Source organism: Daucus carota, chromosome 1, assembly GCF_001625215.2.
Source record: "Daucus carota subsp. sativus chromosome 1, DH1 v3.0, whole genome shotgun sequence".
Lineage (NCBI taxonomy): Eukaryota > Viridiplantae > Streptophyta > Magnoliopsida > Apiales > Apiaceae > Daucus > Daucus carota.
In genome coordinates this window covers 49,932,173-49,947,537 of record NC_030381.2, presented here as the reverse complement: position 1 = coordinate 49,947,537, position 15,365 = coordinate 49,932,173, and the positions used below count along the sequence as shown (strand labels likewise).

Here is a 15,365-nt window from a genome sequence, read left to right as displayed (position 1 = left end):
CCAATATTGCAGAATCTTTGGTTTTAAGCTTCCCTAAAACAATAGGTCTCAATATTGTACCGGAAGTACTCCACATTTAATTCTGTAAGAGAAGTGATAGCTATTGAGCTTTCATCACTTACATAAGAAAGAATTAACAGGATTTTGATACATTTAAAAGACCAGAGAAGCTGAAACTGAATCAGTAATTACAGTCAGTTTATTGAGTTGGATAATAACATGCTAGCAGTTAGCATTTCTAGTGTTTAAGCCCAAATAAACATATTAAAGTATCAGCAGTCCCTAACTAGGTAAGGATATTTGCTAATCCAAGTAGAAGTATGAGCTCTACTAACATCAGTTAAAATAGCACTGATGAGCTAGAACTGGATAAATTCCTAAACAGATTTAAGTTCGGACTACTATCTCATCTCCTCGTCAAATATATGGCTGGTGAACAAAATAGATAATAACTTGATAAGGTTCTTGACTACAAATCAAAACATCTCATTTTCTAGCCTTGAAAGTTATGGCTCGTGAACAAAATAGATAATACTGATAAGGTCCTCGACCACAAAACGAAACAATGCGAGACAAATGCTAGGGGGATTTGGTCCGGTAGCATCCGATAGTTATTAATAAAATAATGTTAAAGCTTCATGTTACATGTAATTGCAAAAACCGGAAACACTGCCAAATTTGGTAGTATATATCAGGACTTGAGGCTTTGACACCTTCTATATTAAAGAAATAATAGGGGCCAGTTTCGGTGCAGCATAATTCCTCCAGAATATAAGTAACTAAAGAAGACGGTTAGGCTAATATCAACTTCTACTACCATCACTGTTTCAGAATGTAGTGTCCTGCATTCTTTAACAATCCATCTCTACATAATATGTTCTGCTTTTATGATTGCTTTAATGTATAAGGTTGAACTTCATTGTGGATATAATACCTTTTATAGGCATGGTACCCAATTTTTACCCAGAGAGTCTCCTATATTCGTACTACTCTTTTGTTTTTTTTTGTTTTTTTTTCCAAGTGGATAATACTTCACAACACAGGGCACGAGAAGCATGACTAAAGTAGAAGGTCAATTCTAAAATCTGGATATACGTCATCAAGTAATGAAATATATATAGATAATTCGTAAATATATTTGCACTTTCTGTAAATTCAAAGATTAGGACCAACACAATCATTTCTGATGAACACTTATGTGCATAAAATGGTACTAATCCAATAGCTATACGCAAGAAACATTTATCATCACAACTACTTCAAACTTCGCAAGTATACAGGATAATTTATTGAGGTGATTTACAACTTGAGAGCTAATTATGATCCCAACATAGACATACAAATTTCTTATTTTCAGATTGCTTCTTTATTCACCACAAATTCATCATAGTGGTTTACCCCTACTTAAAATTGATCAAATTGACACATTCAAGAGCAAATATTTCATGATTTAATTCAACAGACAGCATATAAATATAATGTCAAGCCATTCATGCCATGTTTATCGAACTTGTAGTCAATTTAGAAACCATATATAGATACTTCTTATGTTTCAAAGCAATAGTAGCTAGGAAAGAAAGTGAGGGCGACATTAATATAGAAGAAACCACGAAACTAGTAGTAATATGTTCCCAATTCCATACTATGACTACAAACAGAACCTAAGGATCTAAGGAAAACAAGAAGTCCAAAAGGCACATAGTTACCAAATCGGGACTCTAAATTTGAAGTGGTTTAACTGATCATGGAACACTAAAATAGTCTAAACGGCTAGTTGAGGTCAAACAAAAGATCTGTCTGTTTACTGAATGATTAATTGTCTAACTAAACATTTAGTCAGACATTAAAATAGTCTAAACTGCTGGTCGACCTTGAGCAACATATCATCCCCTTAGTGAATTAATCAATCGTCGAGGAGTTCTGAAAGTGTTACCAGATATACGAGCTTGGGTTTGCATATGAACAGTCTTCATTCCTTGAAGGTAAACCAAACTAGGCACATACGGAAAGCAGCTTATCAGATTCAAATGAGAAGTACTACCAGCAAGTCGGTTGACTGTATTTGTTTGGGGATCATAGCAGACAAAATTTCCGCAAAAATGACATACAAACTCTCCCCCATACCTAAAACCCTGTGACAAGTCCAAATGATGGGTATCAAGATCAAGAGGTCCAACACTATAAATTTTACTCCAAACACACAAACCTTCCTCGTCCAATGAATAAACATTCACAACACTATCTTTAGACGGCTTATACGTCATCAAAGTAAGACAATCATTCAGAGTGACTAGTGCATAGCGCTTGCCATGGTCCCAATTCTGTTCACTTGCACCAAACTCAAATTCAGGCAACAACTTGAATTCATTACTCCCCACATCGAACTTCATGACAGCCAAAGATCGAACATGCACATCATTAGACAGATACGTACGGCATTTCCAATAAGGACAGTACTTAGCAATAGTCTTGGGTCCGCGCTTCTCCCAGTCCTTTTTTTCAGTTCTGAAAAACACATTATCAGGAACAAACACATCGCTCCACGAATCAGAATTCCCCGAGTAAACACAACCATACCGAGAATCACCCGACACATAGCAGACAACCACCTTGTAATCATTCGATGGGTGATCGAAACCGAGTCCAATGTGGCTCGGATCAGCATGACGTTCTTGATGTTGTGCCGGAAGAGTGAACTCCCTGGACTGATGAATAGCAGGGTTCCATAACGACAATTTTTTGGCACGGCGGAGACAAATTAAGCCCTGAACAGAACCAACCACCTCGTAATTATCGGAAGGCAGTACAAATGTTTCTTTGTAGCGAGAGAGAACGACGACTCTGCGGTGTTTAGCAGCCACGAGACAGTCGTAGTCATTAGGGTTTTGAGAAGAGTTGCGAGTGAGATGCTTTTTCCAGAAATTAGGGTCGGAGAAAAGAGAGAGCCAAGATTTGGACACGATTTTGAAACGCACCGCCGATTTTATCGGGAGTCGTGTGAGAATCTCCTCCCGGACCAATTCCTCCGGCAGCTGCGCCGGCGTGATCTTCTTCTTGACGTTTTGACCCATCGCCTTTGTTTTGTTTTCCTGGAGGCTTGGGCAATTTGTGCTAGTGTATATGTACCTGCTCTGTTCTGACAAGATGTGAATCAAAAATGCGAAAATTGTGCTCGAAAATGACGGAGCAAAACATGTGCTTATTTATGTTAATTATTTTTTCTGAAGCTAACTCCTGCAATAAGTATCGAATTAATTTCTTCTGTTTCTGCTAGTTTTTCATTTTGAATTGGGAAAATAGATTTTTTTGCCACTCAACTTATAGTGTTTTTAGAAACTTACCATCCAACTAATTTTTTTATTCTTTTAGTCATTAATCTTAGGTTTGGTTTTATTTTTAGCCATCAACTTAGGTTTGGATTTGATTACCAGCATTATGATAATTTTTTTGTCACTAAACTTATTGCGTTTTTAGAAACTAACCACTGAATTATAATTTTTTTTATTTTACTCACTAGTGTTAGATTTAGCTCTTTTTTTTGTCGCTGAAGGTGGGTTCAGATTTGATTATCAGCATTACATTTTATGTGTATCATTATTAAAATATAGTGGTAGTCGGTAATATTTTGATGATTTGATATATGTTTGTATTCTTATATGTACTATTTTTTATGTCTTCAAGGTCGCTTAACTTGGATGATAAGAATTTTACACCCATTATATGGCCTTTAAAAGATGTAGTTTCATATATAACTTTAATTTTTTCTTCCGAATGAAAATTCAGCGTTTGAATTTTTACACACAAAAATAAGTTATGAAACTATGTTTTATAAAAAATCTTAAATACATGCTAAGCACTAGAGAAAATTTGTAAACTAATGAGAGGGACGCAGGGAGTAATAATAATATAAAATGATGCATTATATATAGAGGACAATCATCGATAATTAAGTTTTCCTCTCTATTTATTTATCTCGAAAATTGTAATAAAATAAAGTTATTAAAATTTTTGAAGATAAATTTACGAAAGATCTTAGACTGAGCTAGTCCATTGAAAGTTTAATAGCGAAAGATGATGCGTCATATCACTCAATTACACTTTATCTTATGAGAGAGGGTGAATTGTTTGAAGTCATTGATTTCATATTCATGATTTATTGAATTTTTAGAATCTAATTATTATTATTCCTGATTTTAATTTTTCATCGGCTCATTTTATATTACTATTGCTATATATAAGGATATAAACATACGACACATCATCAAAATATTAGATACTATCACTATGTATAAATGATGATACAAAAAATCATCATAATGCTAGTAATCAAATCCAAACCTAAGCTTGTGGTTAAAAACAAAACCAAACCTAACATTAGTGACTAAAAGAATAAAAAAATTAGTTGGGTGGTAAGTTTCTAAAAACACTATAAGTTGAGTGGCAAAAAAATCTATTTTCCCTTTTGCATTTTAAGTGTTGGAAGAATTCCTAATTCTTCTAAAATTTTAGCTAAAATTGAATAAACGATATCTCAAATAAAATCTATATAAATACTTCTGTAAAAATTCTCACTCTATTCAAAAAATCATTTTTTCCTAAAAAAAATATCAATCTCGTATGTTGTCAATATTTATTAAAACTCTTTAAACTCTACAATTACTATAATAAAAATATTAATGATAATAATATTTTTAATATATAGCCCATAATTACACATATTATAAGATTACGTCTTTAATAGAGTGATCACTGAACTATTCAATCGTACTCGTTCATTTATTTATCTATTAGGGAGTTGAAAAATTTATGTGCTTCGTCATTTTATTATCTCTCGTAATTCGTAAACTACTCCAATAAATAAATAGCTAGGAACAATGGCGCAGACACAGACTCACAGGTCCGCGAGTAGCCAATGTGTGAATAAAAGAGCCAAGTGACGGATTACTCATAAAGCAATGCTGCTAGGCACCCCAGCACCAATAAGAAAATAATTCAGCTACTCAAATAAGTGTTAACTTGGCAAGGGTATCAAATAGTACAAGTAAATGAGCTCCTAGCATCAACCAAGTTAGCATTAATGACTTGGCCTGATCAAGCAATACTCTTTTACCCATAAAGCCGTGGGATCACGCAAGGCTCTGTCCTGAAGCCGCGAGTTTATTTCTCTCCAAATATGATGAGCCCTGGTGACTGCATTCTTTTGAGACAATGCATATTCAACAAGTTGTTGCCAATAGGATAGAGCAGACACTGGATGGATTCTCAAAAGATTCTGAGGTCGGACTATTATTTCATTTCCTAGTCTTTAAAGTTGCGGCTACAAAACAGAATGGAGATTAACTTCATAAGCTCGTCGACTACAAACCAAAACAATGTCAGACTGATGCCAGGAAAAAAACCGTCAGGTTTTCAGTCTGGACACTTAAATACCAGAAAATGTAATTAACAAAATATGTCATAACTTTATGTGACATGTATATGCACAAAATGGGAATAGTGCATAGTTTGGATGTGCAAATCTGGACTTTAGGCTTCAACTCCTGAATCGAAGAAATTAGAGTGAATAGTTGTTCTCAGATCAGCTTCCACCATCAGCAGTGTTTCCGGATGCAGTGTAATTCTACCGGAACCAAAGTAACTAAAAAGGGGATATTTAGTCTTATGGCAGCTAACAACTCCATAATATGATCAAAGCTGATCATGTTATCAATACTTGATACTAGTAGAGTGCCTAAGAGAACAACTATATCAAACTTCATATATTTGAGTCCTATATAGTAGAGTGCAAATGACATAACCCAGAGAATAGGTCGAAATACAGCACTGGAAGTACTCCACATTTAATTCTATAAGAGAAGTGATAGCTATTGAGCTTTCATCACTTACATAAAAAAGAAGTTAAAGGTTTTTGATACATTTAAAAGACCATAGATATTAGGAAAGACCAGAGAAGCTGAAACTAAATCAGTAATAATGGTCAGTTTATTGAGTTGGATGATAAAATGCTACCAGTTAGCATTTCTAGTGTTTAAGCCCAAATAAACATATTAAAGTATCGACAGTCCCTAACTAGGTAAGGATTATATATTTGCTGATCCAAGTAGAAGTATGAGCTCTACTAATAAAATAGCACTGATGGATGATTTCCTAAATGGATCTAAGTTTGAACTACTATCTCATCTCCTCGTCTTGAAATATATGGCTGGTGAACAAAATAGATAATAACTTGATAAGGTCCTTAACTACAAATCAAAACATCTCATGTCCTAGTCTTGAAAGTTATGGCTAGTGAACAAAATAGATAATAACTTGATAAGGTCCTCGACTACAAATCAAAACAATGCAAGACAAATGCTTGGGGGGTTTTGGTCCGGTAACATCCAATATTTATTAATAAAATAATGTTAAAGCTTCATGTTACATGTAATTGCACAAAATGGTAACACTGCATAGTTTTGTAGTATAAATCAGGACTTTAGGCTTCGACACCTTCTATATTAAAGAAATTATAGGGGACAGTTGTGTTTAGATCAACTTCCACCATCGTCACTGTTACCGGGTGCATCATGATTCCTCCAAAATCTCAGTAACTAAAGAAAATGGTCAGGTTAATAGCAGCTTCTACTATCATCACTGGTTCAGATGTAGTGTCCTACATTCTTTAAGAATCTGTCTCTACCAAATATGTGCTGCTTTTATGATTTGTGGTGAATAAAGATTAAGGTCAGAATAGTCTATGCATAAATTGGTACTTATTCAATAGCTTAGAAAAGAAACATTTATCATCACAACTACTTCAAACTTCACAAGTATACAGAATAATTTATTGAGGTGAATTTACAACTTGAGAGCTAATTACATAGTCATGCAAATTTCTTATTGTTGATTGCTTCTTTAATCTTTATTCACCACAAATCCATCATAGTGGTTTATCCGTACTTAAGAATTGATCAAATTGACATTATGAAGAGCAGATATTTGATATAATCTATATTAAACCAACATACAGCATATAGGTATAATGTCAACCCATGACATGCCATGTTCATCGAACTTGAAGTCAATTTAGAAACTATATATAGATACTTCTTATGTTTCAAAGCAATAGTAGCTAGGAAAAAAAGTGAGGGCAAAATCAATATATGACATTAATATAGAAGAAACCAAGAAACTGGTAGTAATAATTTCCCAGTTCCATAATATGCCCACAAACAGAACCTAAGGATCAAGGAAAAAAAAGAAGTCCAAAAGGCACATAGTTACCAAACCGGAACTCTAAATTTGAAGCAGTTTAACTGATCACGGAACACTAAAATAGTCTAAACAGCCAGTGGTGGTCAAGCAAAGGATCAGTCTGTCTACTATTGATTAATTGTCTAACTAAACATTTAGTCAGACATTAAAATAGTCTAAACTTCTGGTCAACCTTGAGCAAAATATCATCCCCTTAGTGAATTAATCAATCTTCGCGGAGTTCTGAAAGTATTACCAGATATACGAGCTTGGGTTTGCACATGAACAGTCTTCATTCCTTGAAGGTAAACCAAACTAGGCACATATGTAAAGCAGCTTCCCAGATTCATATGAGAAGTAGTACCAGCAAGTCGCTTGACTGTTTTTTTTTTGGGATCATAGCAGACAAAATTTCCGCAACTATGACATACAAACTCTCCCCCATGCCTAAAACCCTGTGTTAAGTCCAAATAATGGGTATAAAGATCAAGAGGTCCAACACTATACATTTTACTCCAAACAAACGAACCCTCCTCGTCCAATGAATAAACATCCACAACACTCTCTTTAGACGGCTTATACGCCATCAAAGTAAGACAATCATTCATAGTTACAAGTGCAAAGTGCTTGCCACGTTCCCGATTCTGTTCACTTGCATCAAACTTAAACTCCGGCAACAACTTAAATTCATTACTCCCCATCTCAAACTTCACGACAATCACAGATCGAACAAACCCATTATTAGACAGATACGTGCGGCATGTCCAATGAGGACAGTCCTTAACAATAATTTCGGGTCCATGCTTCTCCCAGTCCTTTTTTTTAGTTCTGAAAAACACATTATCAGGAACAAACACATCGCTCCACGAATCAGAATTCCCCGAGTAAACACAACCATACCGAGAATCACCCGACACATAGCAGACAACCACCTTGTAATCATTACATGTATGATCGAAACCGAGTCCGATGCGGCTCAGATCACCATGACGTTCAAGATGTTCTGTCGGAAGAGTGAACTCCCTGGACTGATGAATAGCAGGGTTCCATAACGACAACTTTTTGTCGCGACGGAGACAAATTAAGCCCTGAACAGAACCAACCATCTCGTAATTATCGGAAGGCAGCACAAACGTTTCTTTGTAGCGAGAGAGAACGACGATTCTGCTGTGTTTAGCAGCCACCAGACAGTCGTAGTCATTAGGGTTTTGAGAAGAGTTGTATTTGAGATGCTTTTTCACGAAATTAGGGTCGGAAAATAGAGAGAGCCATGATTTAGATACGATTTTGAAACGCACCGCCGACTTTATCGGGAGTCGTGTAAGGATCTCCTCCCGGATCAGCTCCTCCGGCAGCTGCGCCGCCGTGATCTTCTTTTTGACGTTTTGACCCATGGCCTTTGTTTTAGTTTCCTGAAGTCCTTTTGTGCTAGTGTATATCTAGCGGTTTTGTTTAGACAAAATGTGAATCAAATTTACGAAAATTGTGCTCGAAAATTACGGAGCAAATGATGTGTTTATTTAAGTTGATTTACTACGTCCATCCCAAATTAAATGAGTTAATTGAGTTTGGGCATGTAACTTTAGGTGCATTAACCATCTACTTTCGAAATTTATTTTTTTATTTTTTCTTTTTAAAAATAAATCATGTAGTTATGCGGTCAATGAACCTTAAATTGTGTGCCCAAAGTCAACGAGGTCATCTTTCTTCTGTTTCTAATGAAGTGTTATCTTACGTGTCAGAGCAATTAAACTCTTCGAATTCTTTGGATAAGATTGGATAATTAATATTATAGAAAAAGTAACAAAATAATTCAGCTACTCAAATGAGTGTTAACAAGGTAAGCATACTTATCTAGAAATTTCCTAATCAAATAGAAGCAAATGAGCTCCTACCATCAACCAAGTTAGCAAGACTCTTTTACCCGTAAAGTCGTGTGATTACGCCATGCTCTGTTGTGAAGTCGCGAGTTTATTTCTCTACACATATGATGAGCCCTGGTGAATGCATTCTTCTGAGACAATGCATGTTGAACAAGTTGTTGCCAATAGGATAGAGCAGACACTGGATGGATTCCAAAAAGGTTCTAAGGTCGGACTATTATTTCAATTTCTACTGTTGAAAGTTGCGGCTGGAAAACAGAATGGAGATTAGCTTCATAAGCTCGTCGACTACAAATCAAAACAATGTTAGACTGATGCCTGGTATTGAATGTGCTGGTATTACAGAATTTAGTCAGTCCAGGTATCTAGTAAAGTAGTAGCACTGCTTCTTGTATTAAAAGTTTAACTTGTTACTCTGTCATTAGGTATTGCTAATATAATTCTAAAATTTTGAGTATGGATGATAATTGTGGATAATTAGGCTTCTTACAGGATGAGTTCTTGCTAGAGGAATGACATTGAAGACATTATGAAAATAACCACAACCATGATATAGCAAATTGCAAACCCATCCCTAATTTTGTGAATACAAAACGCAGAAACTAGATATGTGATTTAGGTTAAAGGTTTATGAGTTGAATTACGTTTGGACTGCTATAAATTTAATATTGAATTAGACTAATCTAAACGGGTTAGGTCGGGTTGGGTGGGGGTTAATAATTTATAAACCCTTACCCAACCCAATCTATTCGGGTTTATAAAATTCAAACCCAATTATCTTTCAGTTTCGAACGGTTTGGTTTGATCGGCCGAAATAAGAGGCGGTTTGGATCGGTCTAGCGGGTTAATCGGTTTTTTGTTCACCCCCAGTCTGGACACTTAAATATCAGAAAATGTAAGTAACAAAATACGTCAGAACTTTATGTTACGTGTAATGCACAAAATAGGAACAGTGCATAGTTTGGATGTGCAAAGCAGGACTTTTAGGTTTCAACTCCTGAATCGAAGAAATTAGAGGCAATAGTTGTTCTCAGATCAGCTTCCACCATCAGCACTGTTTCCGCTTTCAGTATAATTCTACCGGAACCAAAGTAAGTAAAAAGGGAATATTTATTCATATAGCAGCTAACCATAACTCCATAACATGTAGATCAAAGCTGATCATGTTAACAATACTTGATACTAGTAGAGTGCCTAAGAGAACTATTATATCAAACTTCATATATTTGAGTCCTATATAGTAGAGTGCAAATGACATAACCCAGTGAGAAGCTCAAGACTGTAACATACTAGGTCCGGGGTGAGCATCTTGTTAACCAAAATCAAAGCCGAAATTTTTTCCGGTTAACCAAAACCATAATATTCAAAAAATGCTACCAAAACCGTAATGTTAAAAAAATGCTACCAAACCGAACCGAATCTATTATTTCAATTATTACTGAAAATCAAACTAAATCACCTTAATGTATCAAAAACAGTGAAACTTTGCTAAAATAAACATTTGTGTAGCAAAAACAAGCCAACAATGTTACTCAAGTTTAAATTGCATTATTACATTGAAATTTAAGTTTGCATTCAACATCAAAAACATTCAATCAAACAAGCATCTGCATACCAGTCCACTAGTCCAGTTTTGTTTAAACAGTTATACACTTTTAACTTGGTGCTTCTACTTCTCAGACTTTCACATTCAAGTCCATCCTCTCATGTTTCATGTCATTCTGCATAGGAAATTAGGAAGTAAAGGTTAGAAATTGGAAAACAGCCATGGCACTAGCACATAACCACTTAAATTTACACAGCTCTTACAAATTAGTTTTTGAATAGCCAACAACTGTTCCTAAGAAAATAAATCAACATATTCAGTATCTATATATCGACATATCAACAAAAAACAATGCATGAAAATTCTAAAATATAAAGGCAGATAAATTCGGGACATTGGACAGACCCCGCCCCCTGTAGCTGCCCACATAGAATTTCCCAGGTGCTCATACAAGACTTGTGTTCCACGTAATTTAGTAATGTCCAGGTTTCAAATTGATTACAACTTGTATGTGAGCAACAACAATAGCAAGCTTGCCCTGTAACAAGTGTAGTGTGACAAAGTAACAGGTATTCCCCATCACAAGTATAAAAATATTATTAACTTATTATGATCAATGTTTATTATATAATATTAGAAATTCGATTTTTTTTTCTTTCAGTTTTTCTATCATACATGATTAATACTGAATGACCAAAAACCAAATTTTTTTAAAAAAAAGAAAGAAAGAAAGAAAGAAGTTCTATAAAAAAACGAACCGAAATATGTAATCCGGTTAACCGAACCAAATTATTTTTTTCGATTGTTCGATACGATTTTCAGTTAAGTGAACGAAGGTTACTAGGAGTATATTAGGAGTTGATTACTGAATGTGTTCCCACTCTATACATCTTAGTCCAAATACCACATTGCTTCTCATCCAAAGAACATAAAACCCTAAGAATATGCACAAAATAAAATTACTTAACCAAAATGAGTATGATACCTACCAAGTAGATTTTGTTTTAAATCTATGGGTGAGACTAAATCCCAGAAAGACACCTATTTGTTTTCTAAAAGTACAAGAGATGAAAGAGTAAAATTAAGATTAGAAATCATCGTGGAATGAGGCATGGATATATTGTAAGTTTATAATGCTTATTTTTATTATCAGTTGTAATACATTAAAATGCACAGCAGTTCTCTCAATCTCAAGACCGCTATCTTTCTCTTTTTTTTCACTCCTGCACACAAGAATAAGCTAGCTTTTACAAAGTGGTCGGTACATAGAAAAAATAACGTTTCCGAAAGTTAAATGGACTTGCATTGCTTATCTTGTTTATCTGTGAATAAAATTGCCATATACAGCCAAGACAAGCTTTTAAATGATGGTGAGAATCCAAGTCTAAACTTCTTCTAGACTAGGAAGCTTCAGCTCAAGGAACATTTTTCAACAAATTCAATGTGAATCAACTAAACTTGACATGTTTTATCCTAGCATGAAGAATCAGATATTCAGATTTAAAGCCAACACTTCGCTTAATTTATTTCCTCACGGAGAACAAAAGTAACATCTAATGTGAAAGCTTAAGATAAAGCAAAAATAAACACCATGATGAAGCTAACAAACTCTTAATCCTTCCCCAATTACAAAGTATGGGAACGAATAAAACCGGAGTATCAACAAAGAGAAGAGAATTCCAAATCACAAATATAAAGCAATAAAAATAACATATAACCCTCTAATTCTTTTAAATGAAAATTTGATCAAACACTTACAGGGTCTAAACTGACCAATGGCCTTGAACAAGTGATTACTCGCGTAATGAGTTGAGTAATCGCAAAGGAGTCCTAGAGCAAAGACCACGTCTACGAGTTTGGGTAGTTGAGTGAGCAGACTTCATTCCTTTAAGAAAAACCAAACTAGGCATATATCTAAAGCACCTTACGAAGGGGGGTATGTTTGTAGAACTTGTACCGACAAGACGTTTGCTTGTAAGTGTTTCGTGATCATAGCAGAAAAACACCCCGTAATATCGAAATACAAGCTCATCACCATATTTAAATCCTTGTGTCGGTGACACAAGTGGGTGAAAATTGAGAGGTCCCACATTGTACATCTTACTCCAGACACAACATCCATCTTCCTCGTCCAAAGAATATAAACCCACCATAGAAGATTTAACTTGAAACATTATCAAAGTAAGGCTATCTTTCATATCAACAAACTCAAAACAAGATCTACTTAAGTCTCCATCAATGTGAAGTCCAGGCAACAACTTGAACTTGTTACTTCCAGCATCAAACTTCAGAGCAATAAAAACCTTAAACCGACTATATCTGATAAATGTCCAGTAGGGACAATCCTTTGCGATGATAGCTGGACCAGTTAATTGATAATTGCAATCTTTAGGGAAGACATTATCAGGAACAGATATATCAATCCAAGAATTGGAACTAGAGCAGTAAAGAGTAGCAGACCTTTTATCCACTGACAGAACAACAACCTTGTAATCAGTACTTGCTGAATTATAACCGAATCCGACGTTACTCAGAACAGAATACTTGTGGGGTGGAATAGTCAATTCCTTAAATTGATGTATAGCAGGGTTCCATAACAATAACTTCTTTCCATTTCTGAGACAAACTAAACCGTTAATCGAACCAATTAAAAAGGAATTAGCTAAAGGGAGTAGAAATGTTTCTTTGTATCGAGAAAGAATGGCAATTCTGGTGTTTTTTTGAGCTATGAGACAATCATAATCTTCAGGGTTTTGAGCAGCACGGTGGTGTTCTTTTACAAATAGGGGATCAGAGAACAAAGAAAGCCATGATTTAGATACAGACTTGAAGCGTACCACTGATTTGATAGGGAGCCGCGTAAGGATCTCATTCTGAATTACTTCCTCTGGCAGATCCGCCGCCGTAGTCTTCCTTTTTCTCAATTTTTTACCCACAGCCATACTATTGAAAAATAACCTAACATTGAAGTTTAACTATTAAAATACCTAAATGCGGAAATGAGGCCTTTGCTGCCTTATTTGATACGTACGCAAAATCAATATGCGTATCATTATATTACACAACCATATATATATTAGTCGCTTCCTTTTTCCTATTACCGATCTCAGAACCAACCACTAACTCATTCTCGGATCCAATAACAGAAATCAATCACAAGACTCATCCCAAAGCCAACCAAAATGTTTTGACGGCAAAACATCTACTCCATTAGCAATTAGGAAGTGACATTCTTAAAGCTCTATCTATTTAACAAGCATCGTCAAGCCCACATGTTATATTAGCTTGTACCTGCAAATTCTAAAATCCGAATGACCTCATAACTAATGAACTTCGATCTTCTTAATTATGTGACATACTTTATTTTATCACATTATCATTCCGATATTGACAATGATACAGGTCTGATCAAATTCTAACCCCACGAGAAACGTCTCTTTCCCTGACATCCAGTGAATACCCAATGTAATAATATCAGTAGTTCTATAAACCAGTATTTGAAGAATTGTATTATCAATATATGACTTCTATATGCAAGATAAAGGAAGGAGATATGTAGGAGTACTTACCCATTTCCCTCTGGTATATCTTCCATAAGTGAACAAAAGGAATTAATCTAATAACCAACTTAGTACTTACCCACTTCCCTGTGGTGTATCTTCCATAAATGACAACATTTCTCCCATACTAATATAGTAAATATTAGCTGTATATAAGATTTGTCGAAGCGCGCATGAAACGAGCTGAGTGAATGCAGTATCGAAGGCTGATAATTTAATTCCTACATAACACAGTGCAAACTGCCATAACCAAATGCGAAGCACCATAAAATTGCAACAAAAAGTTAATTTCATAATAATGAAAAATGTCGTAAGAAGTGATTTAAGCTAGATATTATGAAAATAAAGGTAATTCCCAGCAAACTTGAACTGGTTGCATATATACACATTCAGGCTGATGCAGCCATTTTCTATTAATAAGTCATAGGTATGGGTGTAAAGTATAAACTGTCAAACAGAAGATGAGCATATTTTCTCAATTTACGCCAATTAAACCTTTGATTTTTAGCATATTTTACCGGAACAAGAGGTCGAGGGTTCAAATATAAAAAATGGAGGCACGCGGATGAGTAACTGAATATTTAAATTCAATTTCTAAAATAGTCCATGCCTAAAAAAATACAGTAAACAATTAAACCTCATAAACAATCTGGGATGTAATTAGGAGACCGATATAGACACGTAACGTTACACTTCACATGTTTGAACCACCGTTATTCACTCCTTCACGTAATTCAGTATAATGCAAGCTATCAATAATTCTCCTGAGGGACAGGTTAATAATTCTAATTACCGGAATTGAATGAAGAAGAAATGAAATGCACTTAGGAATGGAATTTATTTATTTGTTTAAGTAACATTCAGTACAAATGTGATAAGAAATATATAAAATCTATTTCACAGGGTCTAGGACCATGAATTATGAGTCATACCTCTTTTAATCATGAAGGTTAGGGATAGGTGTTGATGATGCCGGTGAAGAGCTCGACACCGCCGGTGTTTTTACGGCGAAGAGCTCGACACGGCCGGTGTTTTTCCGGCGAGTCGCCGGGGAAAGAAACATGTATAAAGGTATTGAGTTGTGAGCTTCTGCAAGTAGTCTACCATGGAAGTGGTGGTGCTTGGATTTACGTGGTGGGTGGT

The 15,365-nt window shown here is 35.1% G+C and overlaps 3 protein-coding genes across 4 annotated transcripts; all 3 read right to left on the bottom strand.

Moving 5' to 3' along the window:
- Nucleotides 1–1,564: 1,564 nt before the first annotated feature.
- LOC108195033 (F-box/kelch-repeat protein At3g23880) lies at nt 1,565–3,191 on the bottom strand. Its single transcript, XM_017361973.2, has one exon. It carries the CDS (start codon nt 3,069–3,071, stop codon nt 1,884–1,886), a length of 1,188 nt encoding a protein of 395 aa, XP_017217462.1. The 5' UTR covers nt 3,072–3,191; the 3' UTR covers nt 1,565–1,883.
- Nucleotides 3,192–4,924: 1,733 nt separating this feature from the next.
- LOC108212746 (F-box/kelch-repeat protein At3g23880) lies at nt 4,925–8,675 on the bottom strand. Its single transcript, XM_017384466.2, has 2 exons — nt 7,490–8,675; nt 4,925–5,317 (listed from the first exon to the last, which is right to left on the bottom strand). Exons 1-2 carry the CDS (start codon nt 8,625–8,627, stop codon nt 5,292–5,294), a joined length of 1,164 nt encoding a protein of 387 aa, XP_017239955.1. The 5' UTR covers nt 8,628–8,675; the 3' UTR covers nt 4,925–5,291.
- A 1,901-nt stretch (nt 8,676–10,576) lies between these two features.
- LOC108214038 (putative F-box protein At1g47765) lies at nt 10,577–15,355 on the bottom strand. 2 transcript variants are annotated; one of them, XM_064085922.1, is made up of 3 exons: nt 15,155–15,355; nt 12,421–14,443; nt 10,577–10,837 (listed from the first exon to the last, which is right to left on the bottom strand). In XM_064085922.1, the coding sequence occupies exon 2, from the start codon at nt 13,602–13,604 to the stop codon at nt 12,456–12,458; it is 1,149 nt and encodes a 382-aa protein (XP_063941992.1). In that variant the 5' UTR covers nt 13,605–14,443; nt 15,155–15,355; the 3' UTR covers nt 10,577–10,837; nt 12,421–12,455. The 2 variants fall into 2 exon arrangements, 1 of the variants encoding a protein (XP_063941992.1); XR_001805472.2 differs by lacking the exon at nt 12,421–14,443.
- Nucleotides 15,356–15,365: the final 10 nt, after the last annotated feature.

Excerpts from the sequence above, each read along its gene's own strand:
- LOC108214038 (XM_064085922.1), bottom strand. The coding sequence starts at position 13,604 with ATGGCTGTGGGTAAAAAATTGAGAAAAAGGAAGACTACGGCGGCGGAT.
- LOC108195033 (XM_017361973.2), bottom strand. The coding sequence starts at position 3,071 with ATGGGTCAAAACGTCAAGAAGAAGATCACGCCGGCGCAGCTGCCGGAG.
- LOC108212746 (XM_017384466.2), bottom strand. The coding sequence starts at position 8,627 with ATGGGTCAAAACGTCAAAAAGAAGATCACGGCGGCGCAGCTGCCGGAG. Across the intron at positions 5,318-7,489 it reads AACCCAAGCTCGTATATCTG|CCGCAACTTTAAAGACTAGG; the intron begins GTAATACTTTCA and ends TCTGTTTTGTAG.